Source organism: Populus euphratica, unplaced genomic scaffold (assembly GCF_000495115.2).
Source record: "Populus euphratica unplaced genomic scaffold, PopEup_1.0 scaffold30.1, whole genome shotgun sequence".
Lineage (NCBI taxonomy): Eukaryota > Viridiplantae > Streptophyta > Magnoliopsida > Malpighiales > Salicaceae > Populus > Populus euphratica.
The window spans coordinates 1,356,290-1,379,919 of record NW_011499869.1 but is presented as its reverse complement, the minus strand read 5'-3'; the positions used below and the strand labels follow the sequence as shown (position 1 = coordinate 1,379,919).

The following is a 23,630-nucleotide window of genomic DNA, read 5'->3' as shown; positions in this document are numbered from 1 at the left end:
ATGTAACAGATAAAAAGTTGTTTATTTATATTTTTATCAATTTTAATATATATATATAGGATAATTTATTATTGGTGTTATTATTTTCATATTAGATGCATAGTAATTAAAAAAACAATTATTAAAATTTGAATAAAAACTTATAATAATATTTAATAATTATATCTAAACTAAAGAATAAGCGAACATGGTAGAAATAACTAGGAATACCAAGAAAAGCAAAGGAAATGTAACAGATAAAAAGTTATTTATTATAAGTTTTTATCAATTTTAATATATATATATATATGTATATATGTATGTATGTATGTAGCTAAAGGTCAAGGCTAATGCCGATCCACTAATAGACCATATGCCTACCTTTGCTTTATTTTTTTATTACGAGGGTGAATGGCATGTCACTCATCCATCGTTTTTTTTTTAAAAAAAATATAATATACAAAATAATTATTTTATCACATAAAAGAAAACATCACACGAATCCATCCCCCACTCTAACCAACCAAGCCACTATACAAATTTGTTATTAAAACGACCAAACAAAGGTATTAATCTACTTCACTGCTCATTATTTGTCTAATGAGCCCAATTATTTTAGGAGTATAGTATTAGTTTACTGCTTGCTATTTCATTGAGGGTTAGACCTGGATTTTGTGGAATGTAAAAAATCGATATGTAATTTGTTATAAACTTTTAATACTGTTACCAAATCTGGTATAACAATTTAAATTTAAAAAATCTTAATTTAATTTTTTTATTAACTCAAATTTTAAATTAAATTATATATGAGTTATTCTAACATAATTTTGTGAGTCCAAATAAAAAAAATTAAAGAAAAAAATAGTAGGTTAAATTATGAACTTTATCAAATTAGATTAATTTTTTATTTTATTTTATGATAAAAAATATAAAAAAATAATTCATAATTAACTTAATATTAAATAAAAAAAATTAACATGAAAAACAAAAGCAAAAGACAAAAGCAAACGAAATAAAAAATATAAAAAGTTATGGGTTTAATATAAAAAGAAGCCCAGGTGTGCAGCACGCAGCGGCGTGCTTATGCAATTGATTTTTTTAATAAAAAATAAATATTTTTTAATAAAATAAATAATTTGCTATTTGTTATTTAGAATAAAATATTATACCTCCTGCTCTTAAACCTATAACCTTACATTACACACGTACATTAATCATTGACCTATAACACAAAGTTATTATCCAGACCATAGAAAAGTTTTATATATGTGTGCGTGTTGGGTTATTTATTTATATAAATAGTTACAAAAAAAATTATGTTTTAAGGCGTTCGGTTAATATTTTAAATAGAATAAATGAATATTAAAAACTAGAAACGTGTTTAATTAATTTAACAAATTTGAATAAAGTATTTTATATTGTGCAATGCTGAATCCTACGGCCCAGGACTCATGGGCGTTGCAATTAAGTTCCAGGGCAAGCCATACAAAACATGAGCTTAAAATCACTACATGCTTGTGTCATCGTGAATTGGGTTGAAGATGTACCTGGGCCCTTTTTAATTTGAAATTGTTGTGAATAAGATTTCTTGATTTTTTTTCATGATTTAAATATAACATGAGAAGCACTTTGAATTGCAATGCCCAAAATAAAGAAAGCAAATCTCTTGGCTAAAAACACCTTTACATGAATAGGGATCTGGACTTTTTATATATATATATATATATATATATATATATATATTATCAACTTCTAAAATAAAGTAAAAAAGATATAAAAAACCGGTTAAGTTAAATTTATAATTACTCTGATTAAAGTTGAGCTAACCTGGAATATCAACTTAAACTTGTAATCCAGATCATGTGATTAGAATAATTATAAATTTTTTTTAAAAATAGTCCTTGTTAATTTTTTGAGTTCGTGATTCAAGTCATTAGACTTAAAGCGTTCATTTTAAAAAAACCATGTGGTTCAATTATTTATTAAATAATAAAATTAAAAAAATAAAAATATCAATTAAATTTTTTTTATCAAAATAAAAATAAAAAATATATCTAACTGAGGGTAAAATTGGAAAGGAAATCAATTTAGTAAAGGGATTTTTTTTTTAAATGATCAAAACTGACATGAAAAATAAAAACAATACTATAATTAAAGGTAAAATTAAAAAGAATGATAACTTTTACAAAATGTTTAGAAAAAAAAAACAAAAACAAAAAAATAATGAAAACCAGATTGAAAAATATAACACCATCAATTTGAATTGAACGATAAAATTAGAAACCGAAAAAAATTTACAGAAAAAACAAAAATAAAATAAAATCTAATGAATAAAGATCAATTTGAAGGATGTAATATCTTATAAATTAGGATTCGATTATGAAATTAAAAATAAATAAAAATCCTACAACAATATCAAAACAAAAGATTAGAAATCAAAAGAATAAGTATTAAAAAGAACATGACAACGCTTTTAATAACATGATAAAAAAGCTTTTTTAGATATCGGGAGGTATTGTATATGCCACTTGAAAGGTACGGGCGCCTCTCACGTGCCCCTAGTTATGCCGTATATGTATGTTTTTTTAAAAAAAAAAAGGCGCCTCTCACGTGCCCCTAGTTATGCCGCATATGTATGTTTTTTTTTTTTTTTAATTTAGCTAAATATCAAAATTATCATGAGCTTGCTTTTTAATCATAAAAAAAAACATTGTGAATAAACAAAAACACCCCTTGAATTTAGAATTTTATTTATTTATTTTAAAAGTATTTTATTGTTTTACTCCGCGTCTTAATTTTTTATATTCAGTCAAATATTAAATTGCCCCTTAACTTAAACTGTAATAATAACAAAACAACTAAGAAAATACAAAAAATGTCTCCTGATGATTGATTTGATTTTTTTACTTCTAATAATATTATGATTGTTTCATTTTCTAACCAATATAAAGAAATATTTATCTATTCTTAGTCAATTTAGAAATAATAAATAGACCACAAGAAAAGATTTTAATATCCTTCAAAACCAATTTAAATTTTTATAAATGGAAGGATAAAATATTATTATACCTTTTTTAATAGATTGTACTAATAAATCTAGAACTACAATGCTTTTCCAATAGGTTTTAGGTATTTTTAACAAGAGAAGGTAAACAAAAGGATTTTTCTTTCCTGTTTGAAAATAGAAAAAGAAAGAGGATGCAAGGCTGCCTGACCTTACCTAGTTTTCTTGGGCTATTTTTCCATGTCATATGACCATTTCATCCTGATTGGACCTTAGCCTTGTCCTCCTGGGCCGAGACAGAAATTCAAAGTTTAGCCCAAATTAAATGTAATGAAATTAGTTGCAAGATTGTTAATTCTATTATGTCCCCTCTGTAATAACCAATATTATGTCCCATTTAAAATAACTAATATATCTCATTTCAGTTTAAAAATTAAAATAAATTAGATTTTATTTTGCTTAGAATTCCAACCATTTTGAAAATTCCATCCAGATTCTGGTTGGAACTTTCAATTTTGATTTGGCCGTTCCGTTCTAATCAAGTAATGCTTTTTTTGTAATTACTATTTAGTTTTGTAGTGTGAAATATATCTTTTAATCCGACTCTTGATTAAAATAAATTTTTATAAGGATTCTCTTTGTATCTTTTTATATCACAAGTTAAAATTCAAGGGCAATCGTAGTTTAAAAAGTCTTGCAAGACTAATAATAATTTTTTTATAATTTTATTTAATTTCTTAGTTTTATTCAAATATAATTAATTTTTATTTTTTTTTTTTTTTTTTTATTTAGGGTTATTATTATCTTATAACTCTAATTATAAATTCAAAAATCAACTCGTGTTGATCTTGATTAATTAAATATGTTATTGTTTCAATATATTTTTTAAATATTATCATTTTAATTAAATAATATATTTACTAGTAATTCAATTTATTTTTTAACTTGTTAAGTCAATCAGTTTATATTAATTTAACTCATATTTTTTATATATATTTAAAAATTAAATTGTATAATTTTAATTTAATTTATTTTTTATTTTATTTATTAAATTAATATTTTAAAACATATATACACATCAGGAATACAATCCCAGAATAGTAAGTAAAAATACTCCAAAATCAAGACTTGTCGTTTTAATTAAAAAAAATAAAATGCCAACAAAAACGAAATTGACAACTTGAGCGGTCATTGTCGTGGGCACCGAAAAAGGCTGAAAGTGCTTCTCCGATACGTAACCTTTCATTTCATTTTCAAACTAAAATGGGTGAAATAAAGTATATATCGAAACGGAAAACTAATAAAATATGTTTCCTTTCTTGCAAATTAAAGCGACACATCACACGTGACACCATCTTCTTCGATTTACAGTGAATCTAACCTCACAACAATCCCTTCAAAGTTTCCGCCTGGGATTGGGGAGAGGATTATTAAATGAATATTTTAATTTAATAGTTTAAATTTTTTGAAAAGATTTTACAATATGATATATTAATTTATATTATTTTTTAATATATTTTTTTAAGTAAAAATTCTTAAAACTTGAAATTTGTATAGGTTTATATTATCTTATACTTAATTTTTATCAAATAAATAAAAATAATGAAATTCAAATTCATAACCGTTTGATTATTAAGACTCTAATATTATATTATTATATCAAAGAAACATCTCAATATAAAAATTTAAATTTGTAGATAATGTCTCAGTATATAATTTATTGATTTATATTATTTTTTAATAAAGATTACATTTCTATTTTTTTATTTAAAAATTAATGTAAAAAAATTTAAATTTTAGATAAATACTATTTTGACAATGATGCAAAATACATTTTAATTCACATACTTACATGAAATTTGTTCTAATATGTTTAGCAGTGTTTTAGGTGTATTTTGAAAATATATTTATTTTTTAAAATATAAAATTGATATTTATCTTTAATGTTTTTCAATAATTTTAATATTTTAAAATTAAACATAAAATAATTATTATAATATATTTTTAAATAAAAATTACTTTATAACACCATAATAACACGCCCTTAACCACTCGTCTCTCTCGAGTCCATCCAATTGGACAACCCATTATGTTATCAGATTTGATTTAAAAGAATCGGCTGAAAAATTCTAGATCATTAAGTAATTTGGCGAACAAACAGATTATCGAGTCAATTAATAACTCTATGATATATTTAATTAAAAATAATTTAACATGTTAAATTTAAACATGCTTATATTTTAATAAAATATTTGAAAATTTATAATTAATAAATATAATTTAAATATTCAAAATACAAATCAAATCTAAAATCTAAAATATTCAAATGAAAATATCTGCACTACATAATTAAAGAAACATAAACTCCTTCATTTCTTGACACATGTAGGAGGAGACTAGCTTATAGGTGAATATATAAAATTCTGGTGGGTCATACGATTCATTAAAATCTTGATTGAAAATAATATTTTTGATATCATAATAATAAAATTTTTAATGTATGTTCTATTTAAAAATATATCAAAATAATATATTTTTTATTTTTTAAAATTTATTTTTAATATAAATATAATAAAATAATTCAAAAAAAATAATAAATTTATTATTAATTTTTAAATATTTTCAAAGTATAAAAATAATAATTCTGCACAGTTTTGTCCGTATTTCTTAATTTAAATGTATTTATAAATATTATTGAGTATAAAAATAATAATTCTGCACAGTTTTATCTGTGTTTCTAAATGTATTTATAAATATTATTGTTGTAGTTATTTTATAAAATATTTTTATTTAAAATATTTTAAAATAATATTTTTAAAATTTTAAAAAATATTTTTAAAATTAGTATGTTAAAATAATATTAAAATATTAATTTAAAATAGAAAAATAAAAAAAATTAATTTTTTAGAAGTGTTTTTAAAATATAATAACGAGCACAACTACCCCCATAATTAAGAAACACGTGTCACTAAATTTTCAGCGAGTGAATTTGTTTTTTTACATCAGCGCGTATCCAGGTCTGGACTGGTTGGCATACACGAGTCTATAAAGTCAGGGACCCAAACGAAAGATTGAACCAGAACACCAGCCAAACAACCCTCTCTGTAGAAGATCCCCCACCCCCCAGTTTCTCGTTCACTCTCTCTCTAGAAATCTCACCTTCTCTCTCTCTCCATATCGCTGAACCGTAAGAATAGATTTCCTAAATACAAACCTCAAGTTTTGTCGATCAAGTTCAGGGAGAAAGGCAGAAAATCTGATCTGGTAAACAAGGAGGAAGAGCTGTCGAATTGGAAAAGAGATTCTGCATGAGCTGGTTGGGAAAACTGGGTTATTATCTCGTGTCGTCGAACTCAAACCATTTCATAACGCGTCTTTTGAGATTTACTCTTCATTACTCTCCTCAATTACCTCCTTCCCTTTTTAATTTCCAAAATAAATCAATTGAACCTTTATTATTACTCCTTATTGGCAGTAATCTTAATTTCTTCCTTTTAAATCGCACAAATCCTAACTTTAACCTCATTCCACCATCATCTTTCAACGATCATGGATTCTGGATTCAAGAGTAATCGCCCTCAGTTACGTAGAGGTTCGTCCTTCCCTCTTTCACCATCTGAATTCTATTTTTTTATCTTTTTTTTTCTTGGTTTTGGTTGGCTCGTTTTGCCCGTGGGCCCCACTAGTGGCAGTGCTTGTGTTTGGGGATGCGTGATTTTTAGTAGTTTTGATAATTTTATTAATTATTAGTTTTAATTGTAATTACAATTACAGTGGCAATGAATGATTGATCAGTTATTAATCTTGGCTTTGTATTGGCATTAATGTAACATGAACAGGTTTATGTTACTCAGACGAGGGGAGGGGGCAAGCAAGATCTCCGTCAGTGATAGTGATAGGCGGTGGAATTGCTGGAGTGGCAGCCGCACGTGCCTTGCATGACGCTTCATTCCAGGTTGTCTTGTTAGAATCAAGAGACAGGCTTGGTGGTCGAGTTCATACCGATTTCTCTTTTGGTTTTCCTGTCGACCTCGGTGCATCTTGGTAGCTCTAGCACTAGCAGTAGCGATAAATATTATCGTTGTTTTTATGGTAAATTTTATCATTAATTTTAGTTTTCAAAAATTAGAAAATGGGATTCATTGTGGTTCCAGGTTGCATGGGGTGTGCAAAGAGAATCCGTTGGCACCGTTGATTGGGAGGTTAGGACTTCCCCTGTATCGTACCAGTGGTGATAACTCTGTCTTGTATGACCATGATCTTGAAAGGTAATTAGTTAATTGATACAAGATAGTGTTTTTTGCTTTTATTTCTTATTTGTTTTGCATTTGTCATGTAAGCTGTTTCGGAAGTTCATTTTATTAACTAAAACAGCTTGCATGATTACGATTCGGTAGCGTGATTTAGTCATAGATCATGAATACCTGCCTGATCCTTTTGAAGTTGTGATGTAGAAAGATAGTTTAGGGTGTTCCTTATCTCCCAAGATGCTATCTGTTTTTGTTTTTTTCCCTGTTGCTGTGTCCTATTAAGAGAAATCAATTGATTGGGTTCAGTTTAAACTCTGGTTGATTTCTTTTTGTCATTTTTTTGACGTTTTCTCAATTCTTAGTAACGTCTCTTGAATTTTCTATTTGCTGGTACTTTGAATACCAGTTTGAGTTTCTTTTGTTTAAATTTTATATTTTCTGTGCAGCTATGCACTGTTTGATATGGATGGGAACCAAGTTCCACAAGAATTGGTCACCAAAGTTGGCGAAGCATTTGAGAATATCTTAAAGGAGGCATGCATTTCTTCTTTTCTTTTCAGACCTCTTCTTTCTTCATGTCCTAATATTATAACCTTGAGAATATCTTGAGTTTTTTTTTTTTAATTGATCTTCGGAGGTTTTTCTGGCATAGAACCCTTGAAGAGGATGGTGTTCTTTGCGATTGTGAAATTGTTTCCATCGCTTCAACACAAGCCTGTTCTGTTTGTGTCATGGGCGTTTCTGAGTTGCTGTTCCTCCTTGAGTGCAGACAGATAAAGTAAGACTTGAAAACAATGAAGACATGTCTATACTCCGTGCTTTCTCAATTGTTTTTGAAAGAAGACCAGATTTAAGGTCATATTCCCATAATGACATATCGGAAGTCATTTCTTGTAATTTAATTTGTATGTTTCTTGACCAGGAAATTTTGGTTTAATAAAGTTGCTTTTGACATACAGGTTAGAGGGGCTTGCCCTTAAGGTGCTTCAGTGGTATTTATGCAGAATGGAAGGATGGTTTGCTGCTGATTCTGAGACAATATCACTTAAATGCTGGGATCAGGTAATTTTTCACTTATTAAGAATGTCATTATTATTCAGTATCCTGAGCATCATCACTTTTCATTATCATTTCACTTCCACATATTTGTGATAGGACCAAATAAGTTGTGTGGTACTTGTAGACTCTTAGATTTATGGCAGACCCGAATTTTTACTATTAAAGTGCAATATTGTTTTTTCTTTTTGAAGATCGGAAAATGACATGCATTTACTGGTCTTCTTATAGACTCTCGTACATTGATACATTAAGACCTAGCAGCTATGTAGAGCAGAAGTAGGTTGTAGAATATAGTTGTTTGGGCTGAACATAACAGGGTGAGCTTAAGTGTTCAATTTCATTGACACCAGACCTGGAATTTTACTGCATTGTACATTCCCACATTTTATCCAAAATTAACTTGGGGATATGAAACCTAAGGTATTATTACTTACTTAAGCCTGCAGAAAACATTGGTTTGGTTTGTGGAGCAATGTTTTATTCTATACTCAATTGATTTGGAAACTTTCACTTGCACGACCATATCTTCCTTCTTTTTTTAGATATTGTCTTTTGCTTTTCAAGCTAGAACTATTAGCGGTCTTTCTGACTTCTTGGTAGTAGACTGTACCATCAATTATGTCTTGACATGCTACTATATGCATCATCTTTTGTAGGAAGAACTGCTCCCTGGTGGTCATGGGCTTATGGTGAGGGGCTACCTTCCTGTTATAAACACTCTTGCCAAAGGTCTTGACATTCGCTTGAGCCACAGGTATGAGTTGATAGTAATATAGCTATTTCTTGTTTGCCCTTTGTTATGCTCTAGTTTGTACACACTTGCCGGCACAATGTATCTGCTTGTTTTTGTCTAGCGAGTACATCTCACCCCTATTGTTTTTTAGGGTGAAAAAAATAGGAAGGCGTTATAATGGAGTGAAGGTAACAGTGGAAGATGGGAGCACATTTATGGCCGATGCTGCTGTTGTTACTGTTCCTCTTGGTGTGCTGAAATCCAAGACCATAACTTTTGAACCTGAACTTCCGGATTGGAAGGAAAAAGCCATCAAGGACCTTGGAGTTGGGATTGAGAATAAGATTGTGTTGAACTTTGACCATGTGTTCTGGCCAAATGTAGAGTTCTTGGGTGTGGTTGCAGAGACATCTTATGGCTGCAGCTACTTCCTGAATCTTCACAAGGCAACTGGTCACCCTGTCCTTGTTTATATGCCTGCAGGGAAGCTGGCCAGGGACATTGAGAAAATGTCTGATGAAGCTGCTGCTAATTTTGCTTTTACACAACTCAAGAAGATCCTTCCTGATGCATCTGCACCGGTAATCTGAGTTTCACATGCTTTCATTTCTTGTTCATGGAATTATGATATTCTCAGAGAATTTGAACTTGCTGCCCTGGGCTTATTATAGAGCTCATGAAATAATATTCATTTTTCTCGAATATGCAGATTAAGTATCTTGTTTCTCGGTGGGGCTCAGATATCAACTCATTTGGTTCCTATAGCTATGATACAGTAGGCAAATCCCATGATCTGTATGAGAGGCTAAGGATCCCAATAGATAACCTATTCTTTGCGGGAGAGGCTACAAGCATTAGCTACCCAGGGTCAGTGCATGGTGCGTTTTCGACTGGATTGATGGCCGCAGAAGCTTGCAGGATGCGTGTTCTGGAGCGTTATGGAGAGGTGGACATATTTCAGCCAGTCATGGGCGAGGAGGCAACGGTGTCTGTCCCGCTCTTGATCTCCCGAATGTAAATTGCTGGCTGACCTACTTTATTAGATGCAATAATTCTTGTGCGTGTAAACATGGCAACTGGCTAGCACATGAGCTTTTGGATTGGAGATTGTCGTCAAAAATCAGTCCGTCATCGTTGATGGCTGTGTTGTCCTTTTCTATGTATACAGGCTTATATCTATGTACAGGCATAAACAAGAAGAATCTTGTCCTCTTGTTTAGTGGCACTTGCCTCCATAGAAGTCTTTCTGTGAGATGTTATTCCAAGTGCTTCCCACTCTCTTGGTGGGTAGGGCTTTTAGTTTGCGTAATTATTTAAATAAAAAGGGTCGGTTTTTTATCTCTTTTATTATTTACTATTATAGCAAATGAAAAGCAGTTTCAATTTCAATTAATTAATCGTTAAACTAGGATATGGAGGGCGTTGTTGGCTAAGACGCCTCTGTTAAAAGATGATGCGATTATGAAGCGTGTGAATTGTAAAAACAATATTATAAATTAAGAGCACAAAAATATGTAATCATCAATTTAAATTTAGTGAAGAGAAAGGAATATATTAATTCTTAAAAACATGTATTTTTTAGATTTTTTGTGAAAGTATCATATATACTTTCATATCACACCATAATAGATGAAAGAGAGATATTAATTGTTGAAAAAAGTACTGTTAACATAATTGATTAAAGTATCATAAATAAAAAACCATAAAAATATATACATTAATTTGTGGGAAATTGTGTGCCATATAATAAATATGATCAAATTCTTAACAAATATTATTACGTCTTACATTTTTAGAAAGTGTAAAATACCTGGATCACCTTCGAAACAACAGAATATTGCCATGCTCTCTTGATTGGCACGGTTTAGCTAGTGTAATGACGACAGGGATAGCAATACCATGAAATTGCATTCCATGGTGGACATGATGCCTAACAAACACAGTTACTTTTTAACAAATCTAATTATTATTATTTAAAAACCGTGCCAAATCTCCCATCTTCGTTTAGCCAGAGACTGCAATCACTCGACACAACATGCTAGTAGTGAAGTGGGAAACCATGTCAAGATTACCTCGCTTGAACTACTAAGAAAATGCCAATGATACAAACAGGAGATGTAATACCTAAAAATGGACATAGAATCTTCCAAGATATCAAGACATCTTAAAAAGAATTCACTGTTGTACAAATTAAAAGATGATAAGGTAACTTTACCGTGTGTTCTTCTAATTTAAAGGGGAAAAAAGAAGCAATATACAATTGATACATGATAAACTATTTGAATCTGTAATTATCTTTCAAAAACCATACATTTACACAGCTGAGTGTTCATCCATGCTTCAATCCTTTCCTCGTCTTCTTAACTTCCTGTGTTCCATTAAGCAACCTAGTCCCCTCATCGCTCCTCTCTGGCCCCTTCTGATGATCAAAGGAATTGGGGATTAAAAATTAGGAAAATATCCAACATAGTGAAAGGAACATATTGGCAAAACCGTTTCAAGATTTGACATTGGTGACAATTACTCATGTAGACTGTACTGCAAAAGCAACTAATGCATAGAGATTGGTGTGAGTTCAAACCTTAAGTGAAACCAGTCAAAGAATAGAACTGAAGTTTTCAATGGGATCAGATTCTTCAAGCATGGAGGCTGCTTGGAAGCAGTCCGCGGCATCAGCTATCCGTCCATCAACTCTATGAATTATCCCCAGGTAATACCAAGCCATTCGGTTGGTAGGTTCTATCTTCAAGGCATCTGAGAGGATGCTTCTTGCAACAGGCAATGCATTGGTGTCCCTCTTGGATAACAAGGCACCGATCAGTATCTTGCAACGCACAAATGATGGGTCTAATAAAAGAGCATTAATATAAGAAGACATGGCTTCTTCAACTTTTCCACGTCCTTGGAGCATAACACCTGGCAGAATTACACAATAAAATTATAGATATGCATTTTAATTTGAGGCCGCTGTACCTGACAAAACACCATGAGCATATAAATTCTTATTCTGTTTATGAGAAACCAACCAACAAATGGATGCTGTATACTTACCGATAACTAAAGCACAATATAATAGATATCAAACGGCATATGCTTAATAACAATAATTGGAACGATCATGTTCATTACTATTGATCACGTTCAAGACTAGTAATGGGCTTTGACATGCATTCATGCACATTCAAGAGAACTCTGAATTTACTTGCATACCACCTACTCACGAGAGAGCAAGTAAACTTCAGTCCATAAAAATATTTTATGCTTATTTGAATTTCATGAAAGTGAATGCAAAGGAATTTTCACATTTAAAATAAGTGATAAAATACAAAGATTCAGGTGCATCAAGAAGACAGGATGTTCCACATAATTATAGCGATTTTTCTCGAGGCTAAGCTTTTAAAAGCAATCCTTCAGAGAAACTGCATCCTGATCTCTTCCAGTTCCTCTATTCATCTTAATTCAACACAACCTACTAATTTTAAACTTCATTTCTTAAAGTTCTTCATGGTAAGAAGACTGCCCTTGCATGCAGATGGCTTTTGTCTAGTGTTCTGGCCTTTCCCCAAGTACACACAACCAGATTCAAATACACACAACCTAGAATGAATTTTCATTTTCTATAATTTTAAGCAACAATGAATATAAAAATTTTCATTTTCTATAATTTTAAGCAACAGTGAATATAGAAAGTATTTCAACATTGAACACAAAAGAAAGTATTAAAATTTATTCATGCAGTGACTAGAGTTTCAGATCTTGCCTTCTGTGTAAAGAACTTCTGCAGAGTACTGTTTCAACTCTCCGGCTTTTCCCAGACACACCTCCATGTCCTTCCAATGTGAAAGCCGAGAATACAAATCAGCTAGGCCATGCCAAACTTCATATTCATTCACTCTATCATCCCCAGCCTGTCATGGAAAGAAAAAAAAAGGATAAAGATGAATTTAAAATAAGTAAACAGGCTGAATTGTGATAACACTGCATCCTAAAAGCAATTTACTGAGCTAAATTTCATGATGCAAAAGTACAAGATCACAAGATGATTATGTGGGTGTGAAAAAAGAAGCAGCTTACCTGAGAAACACTTCTAAGAGGACCAAAAGACTTCCTTTGTGCTTGAACCAGTGCAAGAAGGTAGCGGTAAGTTTCAATTGCATCCATGGGCAGAGACTGGGAGGTCTTCAATTTTGCTTTCAGCCTAAGCAATGGTCCTTGCTCCCATTTTGCAGTCTCGTCCAAAGCAGCATCAATTACCACCTCAGCCTCTGAGAATCGCTGCTGAGCAGACAAAATCAGAGCAAGTAACCTCCAGCCTTTTAGCAAAGAGCCACCAGTTGCATCAACGAACTGCTTTGCATAGCGCAGAGCAGTATTCAAATTCCGTTGCTCTGCGTACAGCATTCCCAACTCAAAAAGCAGATCAGGATTGTTTTTCTCCAAAGATATTGCAGCATCCAATAATTTCAAGGCTTCAGACTGAAGACGAGACCTTTCAAAATCAGATGGAGAAATAGTAGCCTGCTTTCCCGAACAAAGACCTAGTATTCGAATGGCCACACCTTTTAGATGCTCATTGCGCCCTTGAGCATTAGCAATAGCTCTTTGTGCATATCCCACACCCTCTGCGGCAAGATGAGAATCTTCGCAGCAGATCTTGGCAGCCAACAAGAGTGCAATAAGATCATCAGGTTGCTCATGTTTGTGTAGAGACTTCCTCAAAAGGTTTAAAGCTGCTGTGTTCTGTCCCACTGCACTGTAACAAAGAGCTAAAGTATTCCATCGGTCAACACGATGAAATACCCCAGGCATGATCTCCTCAAGTTCCTTTGCCAAAACAGAAGTTTGGCCACATAGAGATAGTGCAAATGTAAGGTGCTCCAAAACTGATGGGTCCCATACAATCTTACCAAGGTAAAATTTCCTAACAAGAATCATCAAGAGTAAAATTGCCTCTTCCAGATTGTGTTTAGGAACATAGGAACCATCAACCTGTGCAGCTAAGCTGGGTGGACCAGCCTCCACTCCACTGTGCATCAAAAACACTGCAAATGCTTTTTGAATCCTTGAACAGTTATCATCGTCAAGGTTCCATTGACTAAGGAGAGCACGTCTGTAAGCAGACATTGCTTCCTGATAGCAACCCGCCTGCTTCAAGAGCTCTGGAAGGAGCTCTACAGCTTGACGAACAGTATCTTGCAATCTGTTGTCTACTTGCACATCAGGTATGCCCTGATGGAATATCTTCTCCACAGCATCAAGCACCCTTTTACATTCATGAGCAGCATCTGCAAGATACCACAAAGCAGGGTTCAAAAGAAAATGGGGCATCCAAAGGTACAAAGTAAGCGTGCCAACAGTCATTATTAATCATTGGAAGATCAGCCTACCATTCAACCTCCCAAGCTTTTGAAGAGATTTTGCTTTTAAGTATATTGCTTCAAGCACCAGGCTAGCAGAATGCTGTGATACTGCATGCTGTGAGTCTCCACGAGAACGACCCTTCCTAGAAGGCTGTTTTTCAGAAAAGGATGGTTGCAGTCGCTGTATAGCGACCTGGAGATCAATGCCATCAAACACATGAAGGGCTGCTTCTACATTTCCTCGTTGATACTCCAACCTTCCAAGAAGGGCTCTTGCTTCCTGCCAAATTTCATAAACACAGACCATCATATCGCATCTGCACCTCTATTATTTACAAAGTTTGAAAAAAATGTCATTATGCTGCTTCATTTTATATCAATTAATGTATTTCAACATGTAAATATCAGTGATAATTGGTAGGTTGAGAAATCCATTAACAGGTCAATTTTAAGCAAAATAAATTCGAACAGAATGATTTCACAGGTGTGGAATCTTAATACAAAAGGATTATTGACAACCTACAGGTTTAATGGCAAAAGTATTAGTAAAATCCATGAAAATTTTATATACAAACAACAATGTTAGAGTTGGAATAGACTGAGCAATCTGACCCTGTATCATTTCTGTGTTCTGCTTATTTTGCATAGAAAAACAGGTTAAAATACAATAGCAACATCAAGATTAGCATGCAGCATAACATAAAAGGCAGATGCAGTTGGTCACAGTAAACACATACGATAACAGTGAAGTTTCCATGGAGGAACAGCACATTAAGTTGAAAAAAATAACGCCTGAAAGAAAGAGTTCCAAAATCAGAGAAATCAATAGAATTCAAAATGAAAGTCACGAGGGATGAACAATCTGTTCTGGAAAATATGAGAAGAATAATTGACATTTTACCCAAATTCCTAAAATTATACGGGGAAAATGGGCCATAAAGAGCACGCTTACAGGGAAAATAAAAAAAAGGAATATATTTGTCAACAGAAACAACACGAGTGGTATTTGAAGGTATAATAGAAATGGTAAAAAGCACATGGGTCCCGGGGCATGACGATTTTTTAGAGAAAAATGAGTATCTTTAAAACTAAGTGCAAGAGCTATCATCCTTGTGCTAAAGCCAGCAGGTTCAGTAGAATCAACTACTTTGAAATAGAAACCTTCATGGAAGTACATAACAGGTAAAGATTAGCCTTCTGAAAAAGTCCATTCTCTGGAATACCCCTGCAGGTACCAAAATTACTCATTACCTGAGTAAGAGATCATTCATGTCTTTCGTTTCTTAAACATTATTTAAATGCATAAGAAATGACACTGGGTGAAGTAGGAAGATCAAACATCATTCCCAACACATTCAACCTCAATCTTGAAAAAGAAAATTAATAAAAAGAGCTTTAATTCATGAAGCTATTTAATACACTCTTCCCTCTAGTAATTACACAAGCTAAAGAAAAGAATAATCCAATCATTCATTCCGATAACAATAAATTAATAACAGCACCTTAAGATTAAAATTAAGGACTCAACCTCAAAATTTAGCGATAACCCTTCACGTAAGGAAGACTCTGCCTCTTGAATATTTCCCTCATCAAGCTTTGCTTCAACTTCACTAGTTTTCATGCAAATCCCATTTGCCCAAACTTCTCGAGAAGGTGTCTGATCCTCATACTCACTGGAATCAGCAGATTGGCTCCTTACCATCTCTGCTCCCTATCCCTTTTCTTCATAAATTTCACCCCTCTATATCTCTTCAATACCTAAAAAAACTTTCCTAAAGAATCAATGCCTGCCGCAAACAAAATACAAAATGCACCTCATTCATTCACTTTAAACCGAAAACAACAATAATAGATTACAAAACAAACAGTGAAGAAATGCCAAAACAGAGAAAAAAGGGAAGCAACAGTGAACAAAAAAAGAAGAAGAAGAAATTTAGGGTCTTTAAATGGAAGCGATCGTTTCTTTCCTTGGGACCCCACACCATCAAATCCAAAGATTCAAACTTTAGACAATTCCTATCATTCTCGTACCACATTTTCCTTCCCGTCATCAGAACCTCAATCTTTAAGTCATATTCACATAAAAAAACAAAAAACATTAAAAAAAATGAAAATGAAAATGTGAATATTTAGATCCAAATTCATTCAAATAAATGACGAAAACACACCCTTTGGATTTTTTGTATTTATAGCCAACGAAAAAAGGAACAAAGAAATCATCAATCGACATCATTGTTGTGGGGTCCTAAAGCCTACTCAAAAGTTCCAAGCAAGGACATTCCACGCCAATATCCACTCATCACAAAAAAAAAAAAAAAGGACGACAGGAACTGACCTGCGAATTTGAGCAATGAGGAAGAGAAAATGAAGGTCGAATGTGACCGGAGACTGGTTGAACCGATAGTAGATCAACGGCAACGACAACGTAGAGAAAGAAACAGACAGACGGACAGAGCAAGGGAGGTTGGATCTGAATTTGTGAAAGCAATTCAATTAAGAAAAATAAATTCTTATTATTATTTTTTTGGTGTTTCATTTGACAGGAGAGACAGAGGAATAACGTTAATTAAAGTGTAAAATCGTATTTTACGGAGTATTCGGATCCGTCCCCGTGGCCCACGCCATTTCCAAGATTGTTATTTTCTTTTTTATCTTTTTTAACTTAAGAGATAAAATTATCCTATGGATTAACATTAGCCGCCTAAAAAAGAAATTTAATCACTATGAAGATCATATTTAATTCTTGTTCAATCTAGGAAGGGGTAAGTTTTTCTTCTGAGGCAAAAAAATCCGGTATGGTTCTGTGGTAGTGACATGGTAAGTGGTAACAATAACTGTAGTAAAAACATTATTACCGTTAATTGAAATAATTTAATCAGTTCAATCATATGGATTAGGTGGAGTGAAACAAATATTCCTGGTTTCCTGTGGTAGCTTTTGTTCATCTTTCATCGGTTAAAACTTGCTTGCATGAGTGCTCAGACTTTAAATTCTTTGCGATTACATCCTTATCCCGTAATTTATAATAGTTGTTTCACAAAACATTGGCAGGCTATTTGAAACCCTTGCAATTAAATTCAATTTCGAAGGTTAAAACAATTTTTATATTTGAAGTCATTTCAAGAATATTAATTTGAATTCCAAATGAAATTCAAGTAATAAAAAATGAGGAAAAGCAAATCAAAGGGTCTCCTCTTTAATATGCTACAGTAATTCCTCTTAAAATCTTAATTATTTATAATATTCTAAAAATACTCGTTCATAATCCCTCTTTGCTTATCTTTGCCCTGACTTCCCTAGCTCCATAATGGTTTAACTTGTTTTTTTGGCATTAATTTTGCTGTTGAAAATTGGTTAAGATAGGCCAGTATTGATAAGTTTCCTAATTTCCTGGACTTTTAAGGTTTCTTTTGACCTCATGTCTCCGTCGTATATATATACTTGCTAGATTATTATTATTATTTTCTGAGCATTAAGGTGAAAAGGAGTTGATTTTGATGTATAAGGGGTGTTTGAGGTCATGGGTTTGTCGTTGAAGATAGTATGGTTAATACTAAGTTTGATTTATGGGTTTTGGAGAGATGATTTGGGTTAAGATTTATTAACCCGATTCAGTAAATATTGATTTGAAATGTAGAAATTCATGGGGTTTTGATAAACTTTAGTTTAAAAGATTCATGTATTAATTTTTAAGGTATCATTTGATACAAGAATTTCTAAGTTTCATAAATAAATGTTATTTTGAAGAAATAAAACCAATAATTCACTGAAAGTTATAGGAATCTTCACCTAAAATTTCTGATCATTATTAATTATTTTTTTAATTTAATTTGAAGAAATAAACATATATAAAAAGAAAAATAATAAAACCAATAATTCACTGAAAGTTACAGGAATCTTCACCTAAAATCTCTCTCTCTCTCTCATATTTATTTTTGTAAAAACAAATATGTCAAGAAAATAATTAATAAGATACCATTAATTACTTCACAAATACCATAAAATTAAGGTAATATCTCTTGAGTTTGAAAAAGTTATAGTTTAAGCCCTGGAGTTAAAAATCATTCAGATTTACAAATTAGTCTTGATTACGAAAAAATGTAGTTTATGGGTGTCGTAAGATTTCTAGAACTTTTTTTTATCAACATTCAGTGAAAATATTTTTATCAAATTGTTTTAGCAAATATGTATTTTCAATTTTTTTCCAAAAAATATTAAATAAATAATTGATATGGGATGCTATTTATATTTTCTTTAGAAAGCTTATATTTTATGTTATTTTAAATAAATATAAGGATCCTCGTAGAAAAGAAATATTTATGTGGCAATAATGATTTTTAAATCAATGGCACAGTAGTCAAAATTCTTAATACAATTTATTTGTACTAGTATTTTAAAGAGTATAATTGAATTCAATTATATAATTTAATATTTTATTTCACATGTAAAAATTATAATAGGTTAGGAAGTGAATTACGAATTAAATTCAATGATTTGATTTCAAACAATTTATAAAAAAACCCCTATTAAATCTCTAGTTACAAGACCAAGTCATTGAAAAATCTTCTTCTTCTTTTTTTTTTAAACAGAAAAAATGTAATTTTAGATCTTAAAAACAAAAACAAAAATAAAATTTAAGTTGATTCAAAGTAATGGTGACTTAGAACCTATTTGACAATGGACTAGCCATGCATTTGCTAAAGTTTTAGATTTTTTTATTTAAAAATATATATTTTTATATTTTTGAATTGTTTTGATGTGTAATTGTAAAAAATAAAAAAATAAATTACTTTGATATAAAGAAACATTATCTTGTATAAGCTACCTCTTATAATTATGATTAAACATGAGAAGAGAATAAAATTTATTTGTACTTTTAAAATTTTTTAATTTTTTTATTTGCTTTAAATTAATATTTTTTAATATATATAAATTATTTTAACATGATTACGAAAAAATGTAGTTTATGGGTGTTGTAAGATTTCTAGAACTTTTTTTTATCAATATTCCAGTGAAAATATTTTTATCAAATTGTTTCAGCAAATATATATTTTCATTTTTTTTCAAAAAATATTAAATAAATAATTAATATGGGATGCTATTTATATTTTCTTTGAAAAGCTTATATTTTATATTATTTTAAATAAATATAAGGATCCTCGTAGTAAAAAAATATATTTATGTAGCAATAATGATTTTTAAATCAATGGCACAATAGTAAAAATTGTTAATACAATTTATTTGTACTAGTATCTTAAAGAGTATAATTGAATTCAACTATATAATTTAATATTTTATTTCACATATAAAAATTATAATAGGTTAGGAAGTGAATTATGAATTAAAATCAATGATTTGATTTCAAACAATTTATAAAAAACCCCTATTAAATCTCTAGTTACAAGACCAAGTTGTTGAAAAATCTTCTTCTTCTTTTTTCTCTTTTTTTTTTTAACAAAAAAAATGTAATTTTAGATCTTAAAAACAAAAACAAAAATAAAATTTAAGTTGATTCAAATCAATGGTGACTTAGAACCTATTTGACAATGGACTAACCATACATTTGCTAAAGTTTTAAATTTTTTTATTTAAAAATATTTTTTTAATATTTTTGAATTGTTTTGATGTGTCATTGTAAAAAATAAAAATAAAAAATTACTTTGATATATTTTCAAATAAAAAATATTTTAAAAAATAACTATTATTATAATACAAAATATTATCTTGTATCTTTTAGCTAGGTCTTATAATTATGATTAAACATGAGAAGAGAATCTATTTGTTTTTGAATTTTAAAAATATTTTCAAAAAAATTTAAATTTTTTTTTATTTGTTTCAAATTAATATTTTTTTATGTATATAAATTATTTCAATATGATGATATTAAAAATAAATTTTTAAAAAATAAAAAATATATTATTTTAATATATTAATATATTATTGAATGAAATATAACCATAATCACACTCTCAACCACCTACAAATTATTTTTTAAAAGATTATTATCATTTTTCTTAATTTATGCTACGCGTTCAGAATTAATTTAAATTCAATGACGATGTGGCTTGTTTTCAGTACCAAGGAGCATGGTCTATTATTATACCAGCCACAATTGTAACACGTAATGAACTGCTGGAACAAAACAAGTCTATCCAACCATATTCTCAGTTAATTTTACATGGGTTGGGCTCAGGATGTCTTAAAATCACCCACTGCATTGTTGGATTTTGAAAAGCAGAAAGAGAAACAAAAAAGGAAAAGTGGGAATCTATGGAAATGTCTGTAAGATACTCAGGCTACTCTTTATTTTCTCCAGATATGTCTGTATCTCTTCTCTTTGTATTTGTTCATTTTATCTTCAGACACCGTCAAAATGCAGCCTAATTGGTATCCACCAAACTGGAGAACTCTTCGTTAGCTGAAGTATTCAAACGTTCTGCTGCCTTTTCAACCTGTGAATGCATTTTTAACAACAACGAGAATGAATTCCGATTCAATCCAACATAGAAGGGAAAAAAAGTAATTGACACCACATGAATTAAATTACCTCAGCATTCCAGTTTGTTCTGACAGTAAGCATAATTAAAGTTACTGTTTGCAAGAAAACTCCTGTGATCATCCCCGACCAAATCCCCTGAAACAAGTTAACATGGATTAATCTGAATTCTATTCTGTAAGCAAGATTTTAGGACAATCAATCGCTGGATTTAGTCTAGTGACCTCTCCGTCCCTCGATAAGAAGATGGTCTCGGGCTCAAATTAATCCAAAGAAGGAAAAAGAAATGCACAGGAGAGAAACTTACAACAACTCCTAAACTGGTTTTGAAGCCAAGAACACATCCAATTGGGAGGCCAATTACATAATACGTGGCTAGGTTAACATAAGCTACGATAGCTTGCCATCCACTCCCAATGGCCACACCTGAAATTCAACAAGAAAATGATTATTCTATTCTTCCTTGTAGTTATAGCCTTTAATAGGAGTTGATGGATAAAATGTAACATTCTGACCTGAGAGTATAGGCTGAATGCCATTTAAAAAAACGGAGATAGCAAGCAGGGGAGTCAAATCAGAAACTGCATCTATAACCGCAGAGTCGCTTGTAAAGAGTTTGCTTAATCCAACTCGAAAACTCAGAACGATTGCACTGAAAATTATACTAATAATTATGCTAGTGGCATTCACCACTATCACCGAGAATTTCGCTACTTTTGGATGACCTGCTCCAAGCTCATTGCCTACTCGAACGCTGCAATTCAACTCAAAAAACTCGTTGGTTTGAAATAGACGGTACGCATTTTCTTAGTATTCTAGCCATCTTATTTGTTTATGCCTTTTTATTCAATGCGGAAAGGTAGCTCAGAACAATGGAAATAAACTGAATGGATTGAATTGAATCAAAATATATATGCCTTGATTAATGACAGTGGAAGCGTATGAGTTGTTGACAAACCTGGCAGCAGCACTTAGGCCTAGCATAAATTGCATGTCCCAGTTCAAGTAGTTCATGCTGGGGATATTTCTATTTCAAGTTAGAACCTGTAAAAAAGAATGACATTGTGCAAGTGGGAAATGAAGATGCTAGCAGGTGGCATACCAAATAGAAATAGAGTCCAGTGATATCGTTGGATTAGGGAGAAGTCCTGATATAAGCACCAGTCCTTGGCTGTACCATATCTCCAAACTGCATTACCAATAAAGTATCAATATCCAAAGTAATTAGAATGTAGAAATCAGTACTAAACCATGAAGGGTTGTGAATCTTTTATGTACCAAAGCATGACAGCAGAGGAGACTGTAAGCTTAAAATAAGGCCATATTCCTGTGAAAGCACTGATAGACAAGCCAGTCCAGGTTTCCTTGCAAGATGGGCTCAGGACAATGTAAAGCGCATTTATGATGACAAATAACCACCAAGAGAAACTTAGTGTTAGAGCTGCTCCTAGGAGACCGTATTCCAGCACATAAACAACGATCCACGAAAGAAGAATGTGGAGCAGGAATACCCCAACAGACATGTATGCTAGAGGGTTTACTATGTTCTGAGCTTGGAGAAACCTCTGCATAGGGCAGCTTAATGCAAATGCATATAGCTGAGGTATCAGGCCACGAGCGAAAATCTGGCCCTGCTCTGCTATGCTGTCAGATTGCCCTATACCTCGCAGCACTGGTCCCGAAAACCAATAAAGGAATGTGAGGAGGAAAGCTGCTCCCAAGTGCAATATAATTGCTTTTTGGCAAATGATGCCCATTGAAGAGTACTTTTTGGCTCCATAGGCTTGGCCGCAGACTGTTTGCACGGCACTGGCCATTCCCAACTGTTTATTATTAATAAAGTTAAGAGTTATAAAGCATGATTACAACTTATATAGAACTTATTGAAAGTAGCAATTAAGCTTTGTATCTTTATTTTATTCTTAATTAATAAAGTTGCATGTAAAAGTATCATCCAAAGAGTGTGTGTGTATAAAACAATCTCAATTCAAAAAGTCAAGCTACTGGAGGAGGATCTAAGAGTACACTTCAACCAGAATTAAGATTTTCATTTGAATGTCAAGGTCATGTATCTCAATGAACAAGACAAAATCATCACAAAAAGTAATAAAGACAAGGCATACCATTATTCCATAAGCAAGACCCTGAATCCCAACATTGGCAATGGATGCCCCAGCAAGCTCTAATGCACCCAAATGCCCCGAAAACATCTGGGTCACGAAACTAAGCATGAAAGTGGCCACGGAAACAATGATTGATGAGCCAGATAGGAGCCAAAGGAGCCTTGATTCCCATGCAACAAGACGCGGCCACCATCGGAAAGGCACAGGCCCGTGCTCCAAGAATTCTTCAATTGCAACAGATGACAAATCTGGAAGACGGGAGTCGGGTCCGAATAACAATGGCCGATACCCTGATTCTTCTCCCATGTTGATTAATTGTGCCAGAACTACTATCGAAGTAATTGTTAGAAGGGTTTGTCAGTTTATATATAATTATAGCTAGCATATGTCTTGCAGCCTTCGCTATATAATTCTCTAATGAAATTCTTAACTACCATTCTAACATTGAACGCAGACGTGCCCGGAGAAGAGTAGCTCAAGCTAACCCGTTTCATGCCTTGCCACCTGATTTCAACTCTGAGTGGAAGTCCAGTAACAACTTTCTTATATTGAAATTCCGAATGCGGCACGCATACTATTCTACCACGTCACTGTCAGGCTGTCAGCCTCTGAATTTCAAGAACTTG

General features: G+C 31.8%; 3 protein-coding genes across 5 annotated transcripts; 1 reads left to right on the top strand and 2 right to left on the bottom strand.

The window, feature by feature from the left end:
• The first annotated feature begins 6,053 nt into the window (after positions 1-6,053).
• LOC105126880 (probable polyamine oxidase 2) lies at positions 6,054-10,370 on the top strand. Its single transcript, XM_011027897.1, has 9 exons — positions 6,054-6,575; positions 6,823-7,027; positions 7,138-7,251; positions 7,680-7,767; positions 8,003-8,088; positions 8,193-8,295; positions 8,949-9,046; positions 9,177-9,606; positions 9,735-10,370. The coding sequence occupies exons 1-9, from the start codon at positions 6,533-6,535 to the stop codon at positions 10,041-10,043; spliced, it is 1,476 nt and encodes a 491-aa protein (XP_011026199.1). The 5' UTR covers positions 6,054-6,532; the 3' UTR covers positions 10,044-10,370.
• A 755-nt stretch (positions 10,371-11,125) lies between these two features.
• Positions 11,126-16,940, bottom strand: NPG1 (tetratricopeptide repeat (TPR)-containing protein). Of its 3 annotated transcripts, none has more exons than XM_011027895.1 (7): positions 16,721-16,940; positions 15,914-16,172; positions 14,413-14,665; positions 13,100-14,310; positions 12,786-12,933; positions 11,607-11,941; positions 11,126-11,444 (listed from the first exon to the last, which is right to left on the bottom strand). In XM_011027895.1, exons 2-6 carry the CDS (start codon positions 16,085-16,087, stop codon positions 11,622-11,624), a joined length of 2,106 nt encoding a protein of 701 aa, XP_011026197.1. In that variant the 5' UTR covers positions 16,088-16,172; positions 16,721-16,940; the 3' UTR covers positions 11,126-11,444; positions 11,607-11,621. The 3 variants fall into 3 exon arrangements, with proteins under 3 accessions (XP_011026197.1, XP_011026196.1, XP_011026195.1); XM_011027894.1 differs by having other exon boundaries at positions 11,126-11,441; positions 15,914-16,175; positions 16,721-16,939; XM_011027893.1 differs by having other exon boundaries at positions 11,126-11,441; positions 16,721-16,939.
• Positions 16,941-20,510: 3,570 nt separating this feature from the next.
• Positions 20,511-23,384, bottom strand: LOC105126877 (protein TRANSPARENT TESTA 12-like). The gene is made up of 8 exons (XM_011027892.1): positions 23,005-23,384; positions 22,160-22,704; positions 21,984-22,070; positions 21,840-21,896; positions 21,397-21,635; positions 21,189-21,307; positions 20,933-21,019; positions 20,511-20,837 (listed from the first exon to the last, which is right to left on the bottom strand). The coding sequence occupies exons 1-8, from the start codon at positions 23,308-23,310 to the stop codon at positions 20,766-20,768; spliced, it is 1,512 nt and encodes a 503-aa protein (XP_011026194.1). The 5' UTR covers positions 23,311-23,384; the 3' UTR covers positions 20,511-20,765.
• Positions 23,385-23,630: the final 246 nt, after the last annotated feature.

Bases quoted from the DNA above. Each gene is read 5' to 3' on its own strand.
- LOC105126877 (XM_011027892.1), bottom strand. From the start codon at position 23,310: ATGGGAGAAGAATCAGGGTATCGGCCATTGTTATTCGGACCCGACTCC. The intron at 22,705-23,004 runs GTATGCCTTGTC...AATAATAAACAG, and splicing joins GTCTTGCTTATGGAATAATG to TTGGGAATGGCCAGTGCCGT. The intron at 22,071-22,159 runs GTACATAAAAGA...TTGGTAATGCAG, and splicing joins TCCTCTGCTGTCATGCTTTG to TTTGGAGATATGGTACAGCC.
- LOC105126880 (XM_011027897.1), top strand. From the start codon at position 6,533: ATGGATTCTGGATTCAAGAGTAATCGCCCTCAGTTACGTAGAG. The intron at 7,028-7,137 runs GTAGCTCTAGCA...TTGTGGTTCCAG, and splicing joins GTCGACCTCGGTGCATCTTG to GTTGCATGGGGTGTGCAAAG. The intron at 8,296-8,948 runs GTAATTTTTCAC...CATCTTTTGTAG, and splicing joins CACTTAAATGCTGGGATCAG to GAAGAACTGCTCCCTGGTGG.
- NPG1 (XM_011027895.1), bottom strand. From the start codon at position 16,087: ATGGTAAGGAGCCAATCTGCTGATTCCAGTGAGTATGAGGATCAGACA. The intron at 14,311-14,412 runs GTAGGCTGATCT...GGTATCTTGCAG, and splicing joins AAAGCTTGGGAGGTTGAATG to ATGCTGCTCATGAATGTAAA. The intron at 12,934-13,099 runs GTAAGCTGCTTC...TTTCCATGACAG, and splicing joins CTCTTAGAAGTGTTTCTCAG to GCTGGGGATGATAGAGTGAA.